The 14,227-nt window shown below is 60.3% G+C and overlaps 2 protein-coding genes across 9 annotated transcripts in view; one reads left to right on the top strand and one right to left on the bottom strand.

The window, feature by feature from the left end:
- The first annotated feature begins 88 nt into the window (after positions 1 to 88).
- On the top strand, positions 89 to 8,003 carry PRKAB2 (protein kinase AMP-activated non-catalytic subunit beta 2). Of its 4 annotated transcripts, none has more exons than XM_066192033.1 (8): positions 89 to 149; positions 2,801 to 2,978; positions 3,209 to 3,375; positions 4,162 to 4,255; positions 4,813 to 4,927; positions 6,254 to 6,387; positions 6,686 to 6,754; positions 7,095 to 8,003. In XM_066192033.1, exons 2-8 carry the CDS (start codon positions 2,817 to 2,819, stop codon positions 7,170 to 7,172), a joined length of 819 nt encoding a protein of 272 aa, XP_066048130.1. In that variant the 5' UTR covers positions 89 to 149; positions 2,801 to 2,816; the 3' UTR covers positions 7,173 to 8,003. The 4 variants fall into 4 exon arrangements, with proteins under 4 accessions (XP_066048130.1, XP_066048127.1, XP_066048129.1 ...); XM_066192030.1 differs by having other exon boundaries at positions 4,813 to 4,933; XM_066192032.1 differs by lacking the exon at positions 89 to 149 and adding an exon at positions 976 to 1,873 and having other exon boundaries at positions 4,813 to 4,933.
- Positions 8,004 to 8,209: 206 nt separating this feature from the next.
- Positions 8,210 to 14,227, bottom strand: part of PDE4DIP (phosphodiesterase 4D interacting protein) — a 35,876-nt gene continuing 29,858 nt past the window's right edge. For 3 of the 5 annotated variants that reach the window (XM_066192029.1, XM_066192025.1, XM_066192026.1), the window contains 16 exons: positions 13,706 to 14,180; positions 13,233 to 13,468; positions 12,980 to 13,031; positions 12,489 to 12,706; positions 12,132 to 12,326; positions 11,382 to 11,603; positions 11,086 to 11,217; positions 10,852 to 10,971; positions 10,598 to 10,775; positions 10,392 to 10,516; positions 10,105 to 10,206; positions 9,744 to 9,922; positions 9,350 to 9,493; positions 9,139 to 9,277; positions 8,991 to 9,037; positions 8,210 to 8,764 (listed from right to left, as the gene is read on the bottom strand). In XM_066192029.1, the coding sequence (XP_066048126.1) occupies positions 8,732 to 8,764; positions 8,991 to 9,037; positions 9,139 to 9,277; positions 9,350 to 9,493; positions 9,744 to 9,922; positions 10,105 to 10,206; positions 10,392 to 10,516; positions 10,598 to 10,775; positions 10,852 to 10,971; positions 11,086 to 11,217; positions 11,382 to 11,603; positions 12,132 to 12,326; positions 12,489 to 12,706; positions 12,980 to 13,031; positions 13,233 to 13,468; positions 13,706 to 14,180 (2,597 nt within the window). In that variant the 3' untranslated portion in view covers positions 8,210 to 8,731. The remainder of the gene's footprint in view (positions 8,765 to 8,990; positions 9,038 to 9,138; positions 9,278 to 9,349; positions 9,494 to 9,743; positions 9,923 to 10,104; positions 10,207 to 10,391; positions 10,517 to 10,597; positions 10,776 to 10,851; positions 10,972 to 11,085; positions 11,218 to 11,381; positions 11,604 to 12,131; positions 12,327 to 12,488; positions 12,707 to 12,979; positions 13,032 to 13,232; positions 13,469 to 13,705; positions 14,181 to 14,227) is intronic. The other 2 variants (XM_066192027.1, XM_066192028.1) reach the window with 2 other exon arrangements.

Genomic DNA, 14,227 nt, shown 5'->3' with positions numbered 1-14,227 from the left:
GGGTGCCCGGCGGCGGGGCCGCGGGGCGGGGGCGGGGCGCGGCCGCGGAGCGCGGCGGGGGCGGGTCAGAGCGCCCCGCAGCGGCCGGCGGGGGGTGGCGCCATCTTGGACGGAGGCGGAGAGCGGGGCGGCGGCGGCGGCGGCGGCAGGTGGGGTCGGGCCGGGCCCGGGCCCGGGGACGGCGGGGCGGGTGTCGCGGGCGGGCGGGCGGGTGGGTGTGAGGGTGTGAGGGTGGCGGCTCGCCGGGCGCCGGTGCGGGAGGCGGCGGGTGAGGCGTGGCTGCGCGTCCCCGCGGTGTAGCGGTGTCCCGGCCCCCGCGGCGGTGCAGACCCCGTCTGGCGGCGCCTCGGGAGGACCCGGCCCCTGCCGGTGTGTGCCGCTCCTCCCCCGGGCCACGGCGGACCCGCGGGTGCCCGTGGGCCGAGCCCGCCGTGACAGCCTCGCCGCCGCCCCCGCCGAGCCCAGCCCCAGCCCCAGCCCCAGCCCTGCCTTCTCGGAGGGAGATTTTCCGCCTCCGGACAATCGTTCCCGGCTCAGCCCCTTAACCTTACGGCAACCTCAGGGCTCGGCTTGGTTCGTGTCTCCGAAAGTGGGAGAGCCGGGGCGGATCGGGCTTCCCCGGGCGGTGTCAGCCCGGCGAGATGCCGGAGCGCTTCCCTCCCAGGTGCAGAACCCCCTGGGAATGCTGCCAGCGCTCCCGGTGCTGCTGACAGAGAGCCCGTCCCTCCTGCGGGATCCCCTCGGGCTGCCTGCCGCTGCTGCCCAGCGCGGTCGCTGCCCGGCTCGGGGGCAGCAGGCACGGCACGTCCCGGGGAGGGGAATGCGTGTGATTCACTTGTCCTTTTCCAGATGAGAAGGTGGGGCTGGCTGGAACCCGAGGGCCCTGGTGATGGGGCAGGCAGGCACCCACCTTGCTGTGGGCTGCGGCTGGCAGGGGCTTGCTGCCAGGCTGGGAGTGGATGTGCTGAGATGCCTTGGAGGTTTGCCGGGGCTCTGGTGTGAGAAGCATTTCCATCCGTGACTTGGATGTGCCTGTGTCACACCATCTCTCAGTGCTGCATGGGGTGTTCTGGATGCAGGAGGGTTTGGGCTGTAAAAGTCGATTCAGCAAAGCCGGGTATTGCAGGCTGTGCACGAAGACCTGTCCTGGCACAGGCTGGGTGCCCGTGTGTGTGAGATGAGGGGGATTCAGATGGCACACGCCAGACAGGAGCCACCGCTTGGGATAAATCTCAGGGAGTGTTTGGAGAGCGTGACCTGTAAGGGACAGAGGGACTGGAATCCTTTTAGAAAAGAGAAGGGGAAGCTTCGCACCTGTCAGCACCTGCACGTATCTCCCAGGTTCGTCCTGCTATAAGGGAAGTTCAGCTTTTCCCACCCTTCCTCCCTGTAGGTGAGAAGTAAGGGAGCCTTAGTGGAGAACTGGAGAGGAAACTCCTCAACAGCAGTCTGGTGGTACAGGGGCAGTTTTTGTGAGGAGCTGTCTGAGCCTCCTCAGAGCAGAGGGGGAAGATGTCAGAGCGAGAGGTGTAGCTCATCTGACCTGGATCTTCAGGTGTACTTGATCTGCACTGAGAGGGGTGGGGGTATGGGTTAGTTGCCCACTTGAGCTGCCTTTTAGCCCTCTGGATTTAAGAAATACTGTAGTAATTGCTCCATAATGTTCTAAAGCCTGGTTTTGGCTGGCAGCCTTGCTTGGCACCCTTCACATAACTTGATCTTTTAAACAAACCTCCAAATGTCACAAGTGAGCACATGAAGCAAGGCTGGCTGTCCCCTTGCTTGCTCTGCAGAGCCCATGGTAAGCTGAAAGCTGCAAAATAAGCCTGCAAGTGGGCAAGAACCCCAATCCATCTCAGCTCCTGGAAAGAGGGTAAGGCCTGAAGAGTCCGGTGTAGCTTGCAGTGGCTTTGTTATTTATCCTAAAAGATGTGTAGTTGTTGATGGCTTGGTCAGTTTTCCTGTTTTGCTTTCTCTGACCTGGGTGAGATTGGGGATGGTGGCCCATCTGCAGCTGCAGAGGGACACTGAGGTAGCCAGGGCTGCCTTCCCTCCCCGTGTCCCTCCAGATAGCTGGGCTAGGTACTGGCTGGGTCACAACAAATGGTCCTCCTCGCTGTGCTGTGCTGCAGCTGACACGGTGACTTGCCTGGTGAATCACAAGTGAACGCTGCTGAGAGCTGAGCTTTTTGCAGACACCACAGCATTAGCCCCACTCCTTGGACAAGCTCCAGCTTGGGCGATTCCATTCGGACACATTAAATGCTCCCTGTCGCCTTTGCAGGCACAAGGCTCTGCTCTTCTGCCTGCGAGCTCTTGGAGACTTGTTGGGGACTGTAAAACAGCTGCTACTTTCACTCCCTGGCTGTTTTCTTGCTGGATGTCGGGGGCTGTCTGTGGAGCCTGACTGCAGGACTGTGAAAGAGGCTCTGTTAACGCCAGGCATTTGATTTGCCAATGAAGGTTGGCTTTATTTTTCCCATCAGCTCTACTCTGTTGGCTCCCAAGGGCTGATGTGGGACACAGGTGAAGTTGTATTGGTTTTGGAGTCTTAAGAATTACCAGCTTAACTCTTAGAGTGATGGTTCTTAAGGACGTGGCTATAATTAGGTCAGGCTGTCTTGTTTGTTGAATTCCCATTCAGCTCCCAAACTTGGTAGTGGAAATTAACTTGGGGCCTTTTTTAGGATTGCTCTTCGCCTCCACTGGCAGAGAACATTTGGGAGATGGCTCTTTTGCCCCTCTCCGTGCTGCCAGAGCCCGTGGGCAGAGGCAGAGTGTTGTTCTGTGTCCCTCCCAGGGGCTGCTGAGCTGCCATGGGGAACACCACCAGCGAGCGGGTGTCTGGGGAGCGCCATGGCTCCAAGTCCCACCGCTCCGACGGCTCCGGGGCCTCCCACCCCGCCAAGGAGCACCCGCACAAGATCATGGTGGGCAGCACCGACGACCCCAGCGTTTTCAGCTCCCATGACTCCAAGGTAGGGCTTGGCTGCTCTCTTCCCTGCCTGCCCTCTGGAGCTGCGGCACGCTGCCCGTGTGGGGCTGTGCTCCCAACCATGCCAGGGGTCTCTGGGGGGCTGGGAGGCTGGAGGAGCTCTGTGGTGCTCATGTGTGTGACGTGCAGGTGGGCTGGTACAGGCCAGCTGTGTGAATGTGTTCACAGTTGTCTCTGTGTCTCGGTCACATCTCTCTGGTTTTCTTTGCCCAGATTCCTGGGGACAAGGAGTTTGTGTCGTGGCAGCCAGATCTGGAGGAGTCAGTGAAGCCGTCCCAACAGGCTCGTCCAACTGTCATACGCTGGGCTGATGGAGGCAAGGAGGTCTTCATCTCCGGATCCTTCAACAACTGGAGCACCAAGATCCCACTCATCAAGAGGTAGCCAGTCCCTCAAGTCATTTACTCTATGCTCATGTCTGCTCCAGTGCAGAGAATGTTTTCCTTTGCTCTCTTGGCTTTTCTCTGTTCGCTCAAGCTCTGGGTCTGAGACAAATACACAGCTCCTTCCCTGAGTGGTGCTACAGGGACAGTGGGAAGCGGTGAAACAGGGACAGGACAGGATGGGCCACTTTGCTTGCCCAGCTGGATGTCACGCAGCAACCAGTGCTGGCAGCAGAGCTTTGCCCAGGTATGCAGCAGTCCTCTGGAAGCTGTCATCTCTTCCCTTGGCTGCAGCATTACCCCATGCCTAGTTGTACTGCTGCCAGTGAGCATTAGTTGTTTGTCCTTCACGTATCTTCCTCCTAGTGATGTTCTCGCTGTTCTGCAACACATCTGTGATTTACGTGGAAGCTCACGTAGGACTCTAGCAATTAATCTGGAATGAGTTTATGTCAATTTCAGACTTGACAAACAGAACTGTCCCACTTTCTCCTGTCTAGCCTGTCTTGCACCGGGTGTCTGTCACATCCACTTTCTGGTGGCTGGACTGCCACCTGCAGCTGGGCTGCCAGGGGTTTGAGCCATGCTTGGAATTCTTGGTGCTTGGAACGCTCGTGCCTGTCGTGGCCATACCTTGGCTCACTGATGATGAGCAAGCCTAACCCTGCGTGAAGGTGTTGGGGTAGAGGGGCTGGGCAGTGCTGGTTCCTGGGGCCCCTTGGAAGAGCAGCATTGAGAGCATCAACAGGGTGATGCTGTTGCGCGTCTGTTCTCTCTGCACAGCCACAATGACTTTGTTGCTATCCTGGACCTTCCAGAAGGAGAGCACCAGTACAAATTTTTTGTGGATGGCCAGTGGGTCCATGATCCATCTGAGGTAATGCTCCAAGCTTTATCCCTGCAGATCTTGTCTTCTTCAGGGAACTAGACAGGATATAACTGCAGCAGAGGGGGAATAGGAAGAGTGGATACTATCTCCTAAAACAAAAGGCACGTCTCCATCCCGAGTCGTTTTCAGAGGCTGGTTCCTCTGGACTTTATGGGGAAACATTGAGAAGGGGCAGGGAAATGCCAGAAGGCCCTCAAGTCCCCCTGGAAATTGGCAATGGGGAGATGAGCCATGAGGTCAGCACTCACTCACAGGTTCTCCTCCAAACTGAATCATGCAGGAGTAGCATGGGAAGGACAACACACCTACCCGTGGGCATGTAGCAGGATGGAAATAGGAGGTGATGTAGGAGCCTGTGATAAAGGAAAATCCTCCCGAGGTAAACAGCACAGATCTACAAGTGTATGGCAGAGAGGGACACCAGCCACCTGTGTTCGGGGGTAGTGGTGCAGCAAAGACAGCTAGGGCTGGGGGGATCTAGGAAGCATTGAATGTGCCTCAGTTGGAGGTGAGCACAGGAAGATTCTCATCCCAGTTCTTTCCAGCCTGTGGTTACCAGTCAGATGGGGACAATAAACAACCTCATCCATGTCAAGAAGTCTGACTTCGAGGTGTTTGATGCGTTGAAGGTGGATTCCCTGGAAAGCTCAGAAACCTCAGGTCGGGGTGAGTTTTGTGGCATTACAGCTTTGCATGTGCTGTTTTCCACTTCCTCTGCTCTGAGACTCGCTGCTCTGGGTGCACAGAGCCCCTGGGCAGAGGTGTGGGGCTGCCCTGGGGATGAGTAGTGTTGGGCAGCGTGTCCTCCCCAGCCCACAGCTGAGGCCTTGTCCCTCTGGAGGGGCTCTGTTGGTGTAACTTGTTCTGTGCTAGCACCATCCCAGAGCAGAGCTGCTGCAGTGTGTGGCTGAGGGAGCCATTTCGGACTGGGAAATGCCAGGAACATCAGCCCTTTCTGTCTGGTCAACTGTAAGTCATCTGATCCGGGGTACAAGCTAGGTGATAGCGGGATCCAGTTTATTTTCAGCAGCTACTCTTGTTTTTCATGCCAAGGTAATTTGTACCAGCGCTAGCACATTGCAAACCTCCCTGTCTGCTTGTGTTACAGCAGCAGGTTGGGTTACCACGCAGGCACCAGTGGTGCTGGCTCAGTGTGAAGTGCTGGCAGGGAGCTCAGCCGTGTGTCTGTCCCTGGTACAGCCCCATCTCAGATACAGCTCAGCTCCGGGTTCTTTCCCTGCCCGGGCAAGAGACACTGCTGGAGAGAAGCCAGCAAGCAGCAGCACCCCAAGGACACGGAGCCCTTCTGGGGGCTGACTGTTCCCAAACATTCAGATCAGATGTAGCTGGGAGATATGGCCAGTCCAGCTTTCAGTGACCACAAGCTCCCAAGGTCCCTCCTATGTTTACAACAGCTGCTCAGTATAGAGTTCCTGTTTGCCTTCCCTAGACCTCCTCATCAGGCAGCACTTAGGGCAAGCTGCTCCCTGTGCCCCTGCTGCTGAGGGCACAGCTCTGGAGCAAGCCAGCTGCTTCCTGCAGGGAGGGAACAGGAAGAATGGAGACTGTCTCCTGAAACAAATGGCACACCTCTGTCCCCTGAGTCATTTCAGAGGCTGGTTCCTCTGGACTTAGTCATGCTTTATGAGGAAGCATTGGGAAAGGGCAGGGAATGTGCCAGGTGACACTGCCTTCCTGGCTGTGCCAGGGGCCGTGCATGAGGGGGCTTGTGATGGGTAACATGGGGTGCTTGTTGTGTTGTGGCAGTGCATGTACCAGCTTACCGCTCTGCTTGGAATTGCCATGGGCTCACCCAGCTGCTTTTTCTGCTGTGAAAAGGCTGAGCTGTTGCTATAGAATAGATCCCTGCCCATGGCTTGTGGAGAATGTTTGTGCTTGAAAGACCTTCTCAGCTTCTTAGGAGCTGCTCTGTGCTCACCCATCCTGCTTCAGTCATTTCAGTCTCTGCCTTTATCTTCTCTCTAGATTTATCCAGCTCCCCACCGGGACCTTATGGCCAAGAGATGTACGTATACCGGCCTGAGGAGCGCTTCAAATCCCCACCCATCCTCCCACCTCACCTCCTCCAGGTCATCCTCAACAAGGACACCAACATCTCGGTGTGTACCAGCATACTGCCCACAGAGAACCACACTGGGGTTGGAAAGGGAGCCCTGTCTGCAGGGAGCCTGGGCTCCCCTTGGTTGGGGTCTAGCCCTTGGCATTTCCTAGGAAAAGCGTCACTTTTCCCATTTACCACACTGATTTGGCCTCCTGGTGCTTAGCTGAGCTCTGTTCCTGTTCAGAACAGCCAGAGGCAGTGGCAGCTCAAGCTGCTTGAGACAGCAGCTCCCTGTGCTGGCCAGGGCTGGGGGATCAGGGCTCTGCTGTTCCCCTGTGACACTCCTCTCCTCCTAGTGTGACCCAGCACTGCTGCCCGAGCCCAACCACGTCATGCTCAATCACCTCTACGCGCTCTCCATCAAGGTAAGCGCAGGTGCTGCTGCCAGGCTGCAGGTGCAGATCTGCTGTGGTTCCCAGGAGCCTGCAGCACCTGCAGGGAGCAGAACCTGCTCAGCCGGGGGGTGGAGATGGGACTTTTCTGCCTGGTGAGGTGTGGCACGCGCAGGGGCAGAGGGTGTGACCTCCTGACGATTCCCTTCAGCCGCCTGCCTGCAGCATGCGGGCGGCCAAGCGTCTATCAGACCCTGCCCTTGCTCTGCCCCGCGCCCGGCTGTGGGACTGGGGACAGCGGGGGCAGGCGGGGGCAGCTCCCCGCGCCCCAGGGATGCCCTGGCCCCACATGCTGACGCTGTGCCTCCCGCAGGACGGCGTGATGGTGCTCAGTGCCACGCACCGCTACAAGAAGAAGTACGTCACCACGCTGCTGTACAAGCCCATCTGAGCCGGGGCCTCACACGCTCCCCACGCAGGACACCAAACGCCGCTTGTCTGCACACACTGGGCCACAGGACTGTGTGACAACTGGCCACTGGCTCCAGCCTCCAACCTGGCAGGGACACGAGCCCGGGCAACAAGCTCAGGGCCACTGGGGCCTGTGACGCTGTCCCATCCTACTGGCGTGGTTTAGCCCTTGGTTTCCGCCCACCTGCAGCTTCCCTTGGCTTGTGTGAGTCTCTGGGACCACGTTGCTGCTCACCAGAACATCCCCTCCTCACGCCCAACACGAAAAGGGCTTTCACCCTGCCTGTCCTCTTCAGCCTGGGAGGGCCTCAAGGTGGTCCTGGCACTGCACCCAGTCCAGGCTCCAGGAGCAGATCCTGTTCTTCTAAAGGTTGCGCTGCTGCCCTGGTGATGAGTCCCCAAGGCCACCTTCTCTGCTAGGGGCTCTGTGACACTCCAGCCTGGCACCTGCCCCCTGTCCCACAGCCCTGGCTGTGGGGCTGCCCCCCAGCTTTGAGGAGGGCTCTTGCAGCCCCAGCCCTCTGCGAGGTTCAGCGTCGAGCCAGCATGATGGACGGCATAGCCGGACACAGCCACTGCTACCTGCTGCTGTGAGAGCACCATTAAGGACTGCAACGCCCTGTCCCTAACATCAGCTGCTTCTGTGGGACAGGGCTGACTTTGTCACAGCCAGAGGGGCACCGGCACATGCCCACACTGGGAAGAGCGGAGCCGGGCAGGCACTCCAGGACCCTGGCTGCACCGCCTGCTGCCGCAGCAGTGCCACGGGACAGGGGGGTTCTCTATTTATTACAGTATTTATTGTTCTCGGTGCTGCTTGCCTGGTGTTGGAGAGGGAGTCTAGAGCAGCGAGAGGAGGAGAGGGAGCGCCCAGTGCGGCACAGAGCTGCCCTTGGGTTGTTAGGGTAGGGCACAGAGCCAGAACCGTGGGGACAGCCAGTGCCTCTGGCATCCTGTGCTGCAGGCACTCTGGGGAGGGGGAGTGCGGCTGCAGAGACAGGCATGCCAGAAACACCACAACCCAAAGGAAACCTTTATTGGGGACTCTTCAGCCACTGAACAGAATATGGCATTTCTTACATCTTCCTTCTGCGCTGGGGCCCCGACATGTCCAGAGTCCCCAAAATGCATTTCCAGTACCTCTGTCTATATACATATACATACATCCACAAGCAGGGACAGGGACTCATCAGGGTTACAGAGGGGACCAGGGCCCAGGGCAAGGGGTGCTCAGCGTGGGGGGCTGTGCCACCCCCCTCTGAGCACTGAGGGTGGAAGGGAGTAAGTGCTGAAGCAGGGGCCAGACAAAGCCCAAGCCAGCAGCTGCTGCTGCCATGCCAAGCAAAGGCTGGTGGAGGGCATGCAACCACCACAGCAGCCCAAACCCACTGACTGTGCAGCACTGGACACCCCAGACCCCTTCCCACCCCAGCCCTCAAAGCAGCCGGGACAGGGTCCTCTCCAGTCCTCTGGCATGGCACGGCTCAGCAGCCAGTGGGCTCTTCCATGCTCGACATTGCTCCTTGCCCTGCACAGGGCTCACGCAACAGGCAGGGCCTGCTGGGCCTTCACCTGGTAGGAGAACACATGGTATTAAGGAAGAGCACTACCGTGCCCTGGGGACGTGGGCATGCTGGCTGAGGACAGACAAGGAAAATGTGTCCCCCACATGGTTCACCCGGCTAGGCCTCAGCACTCCATGACAGCCACCACAGGGTGTGCCATCTGTGTCCATCCCCAGGGCATCGGGACTGAGACACCCACTCCTATCCCGCACTGGCCCTCAGGGAAAACTCACCTCCAGGTTCGTCCTGGCCTTGCGCAGCACACTGTGGGTCCTGGTCACTGCAGGAGAGAGAGATGGGGTCAGTGAGGTCCCTGTGCTGTGGAACCACCTTGGGCACGTGGGGACCAGGCCAGCTCGGCCGTGCCACCACACCACGTACGCTGGCTGACGATGAACTGCTCCATGCTGTCCTTGAGCTGGGCTGTGCTGCGCAGCCGCCTGGCCGTGCTCTGCAGAGCATCCTCCCTCTCGGAGAGCCGGGCCCGCAGCGCTGCGATCTCCCCCTGGAGCACCTGCTCCTGGCACAGAGGAGTGTGATGAGCAGTGAGCACCCGGCCCCCGTGCCCTGCCAGCCCCCAGCCCCTGCTCACCTTGCCCTGGTGCTGGGCGGGGCTCACGGGCAGCACAGCGCTCCAGAAGGCAGCGAGGAGAGACACGCACTCCTCCAGGATGCCGTGCAGGGTGCTGGCGCTGCCCCACAGATGCCCCTGCCCTGTGCCTGTCCATCCCAGGGCCTGCAGGAGAAGGGTGCGGGAGCAGGTGCTGCTGGGGCACCCCCATCCCGCTGCACCCCACAGGGAGTGGCCGTGCTCAGCCCAGCGTGGCAGGGCAGTGCCCGGCAGCATTCCCTGGGCTGGAGGCTCCCTGCCTCCAGCTGCCCCCGGAGGCCTCGGGGCTGGTTCTGGGCTCGGGAGCCACATAACGCACAGTGCGCTGAGGGTCTGGCCCCCAGCTGCTGCCTGCCCCGTCCTGCCCACCCTTTACCTCCTTTCCTGGGAGCGGGCAGTTGGGCAGCCCAAGTGCTGGGCGTGTGAGACACATCAGCTCCCGGGCCAGGGCTTTTCCCTCCACGATGTGCTGCTCCAGGGCTCGGTACGTGTCCAGGCGGCCAACGACATGAGCCCCCTCGCTCTTCCTCCCCAGCGTGTCTGTCCCACATGGCCCTGTGGAGCAAGTTGGGTTAGGTGAGGACCACTGCCCTCTCCCCTCGTGACCCACTCTGTCCCATCCCGGGCACTTGACTCTGTCCCGAGCTCTCCAGTCTTGCTCAGCAAGGGTGCTGTCACAAGTTCATCAGATCTCAGCAGCCCCTGCGGCCTGCACGCGGGCAGGCTCTGGTACCTACCGTCCATCCGTCGGATCACCGACGTGCCAGAGGGCAGTGGGGAGAGGGGGGGAGCTGCTGAGTTAGTGCCAACATCGCGCACTGGAGGAGATGGGAAGCAGCCTGGAACAAGAAACACCTGCATATAGATGGGGCTCTGTGCCTAGGGTTGCCGGGGTCCTGCCCTCCCTCTGCCTGCCAGCAGAACCTGCTGCCACAGAAGTGTCTGGGACCACCCAAGGGTTGCAGAGGGGCCAGGCACCCCAAGAGGAGGAGCAAGGCAGCAATGCTGTGCATGGGTCCCATACCTGCTCGTGTCTCAGCAGAGGGGCCAGGGAGGCTCTCGTAGACGTGCAGCTCTGCACGCAGGGTCTGCAGGAGCAGGCGCTGCTCCTCACTCTGCTGCTGCAGGAGCGTCACTGAGTGCTGCAGCCTGCAGAGGTGACATGTGGGTCCGGTGCCAGCCGTCCCTCCCAGTCCTGTGGCCCCAAGGCCACAATGCCCCAAACCTTACCTGTTGTTGTCCTCCTGCAGAGAGCGCCGCTCGTTCCGGAGCTGTCGGACGCTCTCTTGGCACTCGGAGAGCTCCTCCACCAGCCTCTGCTGCTTCCCACGCCTCTGGCCCAGCTCTGCTTCAGCCTCCCGTGCCCGGGAGCAGGCAGCCAGGAGTGTCTCCTGCACCTGTGCCAGCTCTGGAGACAGAGAGCACGGAGGTGTCACCGCCACCCCACTCAGCCAGTGCCCTCTGGGACTCAGCCCCAGCCCTACCTTGGGAGAGGTGGTCACGCTGGAGCCGCAGGGTCCGGTTTTCCTCATGCAGAGCCTGGTTCTCCCTGCTCAGCTGCAGCCCCAGCTCCGGTGTCTGGGCACAGACGTCACTGGGCAATCCTGTGGAGGGGACCAGCGCTGAGTCTCTCCCCAGTGCCCCGCTGTGCATGGGGTGAGCAGAGGGATGTGCAGAGGCCTGGCCCCCAGCAGCCCTAGCCCCGTGCAGCACCGTACCGCTGGCCTTGCCCGTGGAGGCCAGGCGGCGCTCCAGCTGCTCCCGGAGCCGGTCGTTGGTGCAGATGGACTCCTCCAGGCGCTGGCGCAGGTTGCGGATCTCCACCAGGTGTTCCTCCAGCAGGTCTGCCCCTGTCACAGCCGGGGACACAGCTCAGGGCAGGAAAGCCTGTGCCACCTACCTCTCGCCATCCCCACAGCAGAGCCCTGCCCCGCAGCTGGGGTGGTGCTGGATCTCCTCCCAGGTCCCCCACAGGCAGGTGGGATGCCCCTGTGCTCTCCAGCAGGGACCATACCTGTCAGCTTCTGGCCGGAGGGGTACCCCAGAGGCAGGGCCCCATAGAGCAGCTGGCCGGGCACGGGCACGTCCCAGAGGGCGCGGGTGTTGGTGGCCCTGGGGAGCTCGGCCAGGCCCTGCAGTGCTCCGTGTCGGCAGAATGATGCTGGGGCTTTGCTGCTCTCTCCAAAGGGGCCCAAAGGAACTGCAGGCTTTGCTGGTGCCATGGGCAGTGTCACACCTGCACACACAGGATAAAGTGGGGAGGAGGACAATGAGCAGGTAGGAAGAATGGGGCAACACACTCCCTCCATCTGCTTTTCCCCCTGTTCTTGCTCTGTGCAACAGTGCAGTCCAGTGTCCCCCATCACTGACCTCCTGTCCCAATCAAACCTATTCCCCCTGAGGAGCAGGGGCTCTCCCAGGACTTGATGATTATGTGACACAAGGCGGAGGGTCTCAGCCCCACTCCTACACAACAACTTACCGAATCAGCCTAGAGGACCTGGGATATGGCAGTGTCTACACCTAGGGCTAGTGCTGTCTCTGGATGGGTCCCTCCACCCCACCAGGTCCTCTCTACATGAGAGCCACATGTTCCTGTTATCCCCCAGCCAGAGCAGTGGGACCCAACCTCAAAGCCATAGCACCGAGAAGAAGAAGATCAAGGGAAGGACATGCAGGTCAAGAGAGGGTGGGGGATGATGTGTCACAGCACAGCATGCAGGGCAGGCAGGACCAAACCCAAGCCAAGAGGCAGCGTGCTCACTTTCTCCCAGTTGCCTCCGGAGCACCTGCAGTTCCTGCTGTGCCTCAGCCAGGGAGCAGACAGAATTCCCACAGCAGCCCAGGAGTGGTGGGGCTGCAGGAGGAGGGGGACTGGCAGGGAGGAAAGGAGACAGCCCAGGGGCCAGGGCAGGCAGGGGGGCACCAACAGGTTTGGACAAGGAGTCAAAGTGAAGGCCTAGAGACAGGAGAGAGATGGAGAGAGGTGTTCCAGTGGCTCTGGCTCAGCCTGGCAGAAAGCCCTCCTCCCTGGGGCTCTAAGGAGCCTGGCACACCCCAAGAAGCCAAGTCTCTGTGTCCAGAGGCACTAGAGTAGTGACTCCTGGTCACTGAGTGGTACCTGTGTGTTGGGTGGGCTCCTCATGGCACTGGCTGTACTCGCTGGCCGCATCCCCATCAGAGCAGGGCTCCAGCCCCTCGGAGGTGAAGGATGAGCTGCTGGCGGAGTGGGATGACTCCGAGGGTGGGCAGCTGCTGCCTGGGGACTCAGAGCGCTCCTGCAGCTTCACCTCCAGGCTCTCAATCACCTTCTCCTTCTCCTGGAGCTCTCGGCTGAGCCTGTGGAAGTTGCCCATTACCAGGTCTGACCTTCATCCCACAGCCCTTCCCTAAATGATGCCCCACATGCCATGTCCTGCTAGTTCCCACAAGGCTGCTCAGAGATACGGAGTGCCCATGGTGCTCCATATCCCCAGAGCAGAGGCAGCCCCAGGACATCCATCTGAGGCAGAGACCTCAAGGGCACCCTGGGCCCCCACCCCAAGAGCAGTGATAGACCCCAGGGCGCCCATGCCAAACACATCCCACAAACCTTTCCCTGGGAACAGGTACCTCTGTGCCAGGAGTTCATGACTGGTTTTATCTTCCCCATCTTGTCGATCTCCTGAAAAAACAAGCCAGGGAAGAGCCAGTCAGTGTCTCCATGCTCCAGGATGCCTGGTCCCACACAGAGCTGTAGCAGGACAGGACAGCCCAACTCACATGATGTGACAGTGTCCACTGCTCTTCACCCATCAAAGCATCCTCTCCTGACCCATCACACACCCATGACATACACACCCACTGCTCCCCTGGAGGTACTTACTAATGCCCAGCTTGTCGCTGAGCCTCTCAGCCAGCTGCCTGCCCTGGGCCAGCTGCTCCCGAAAGCCCTGGCCCAGGTAGTAGTCGATGTCAGTGCCACGAAGGAGGTCCTCGAAGGACTGCAGGGCATCCCGCAGGTGCTGGGCCAAGCTGCGGCTCACCCCACGGCCCTCCCGCAGCATCTGCCGCAAGTGGGAGAGCTCCCGAGCCTGTGCCTGGATCAAAGAGTTGTATTTCCTAGGAGGGATGGGAAGGCAGGGTGTTCACAGAGCAGCCAGACCCCCTGAGAACACAGCAGGGATGAAGTGCTGGGGAGGGAGTCTGTGCATCATCCACTGCTGAGACTCTGTCCCACCACAGGAACACCCCAGGAACCCACCTGCAGGGAAACCATGCAACAAGGAGCCGCCAGCCTTGGGCAACTCCTGGAAATCCCCGTATCTCCCCATCTGGTCCCAGCCCCCAGGGCCATACCCTGGCCAAGTGGCAGACTGCAGCTCCTTGGGCAAAGAGGCTCCGTGCTTGGCTGCGGGCAGCTGTGCCTCGAGCAGGGCGACGCGGTGCACCAGGCTCTGCAGGTCACGGTGTGCCCGCAGGGCGGGAGGGCAGAGTGTGCCATGGCCGTCTGACTGCCAGCCCTCGTCCTCGTCTGTCAGGCTGTGGGCTGGGGATGCCAAGGACTTGGGAGCTGGCAGGGGCCGCTCAGCACTCGAGGTGTAGCCGCTGGTGACAGAGATGGAGCGGGCGCGGCGCTGCAGGCTGTGGATCACCTTGTTGGCATTGAACAGCTGGGCCTTGAGGTCCTGGATGTGCTGGTGCAGTGCCTCCACATCCTCCAGGGCCATGGTTTTCTGAGCAGCTTTGCCCACTCTGGACATCCCTGGCTGGCATGGAGACCCCAGCTCTTCACCCAGGCTGGTCTCACTGAATACATCTGGCTCCTCACACTCTGCAGAGAGCGCGTTGTGTCACTTCTCCACGCCAGGTGGGCAAAGA

This window comes from Chamaea fasciata, unplaced genomic scaffold, assembly GCF_029207755.1.
Source record: "Chamaea fasciata isolate MVZ Bird 193981 ecotype frontalis unplaced genomic scaffold, bChaFas1.0.hap1 SCAF_10, whole genome shotgun sequence".
NCBI lineage: Eukaryota > Metazoa > Chordata > Aves > Passeriformes > Sylviidae > Chamaea > Chamaea fasciata.
Note: the sequence above shows the minus strand (reverse complement) of the source record. Positions and strands in the feature narration are given on the sequence as shown.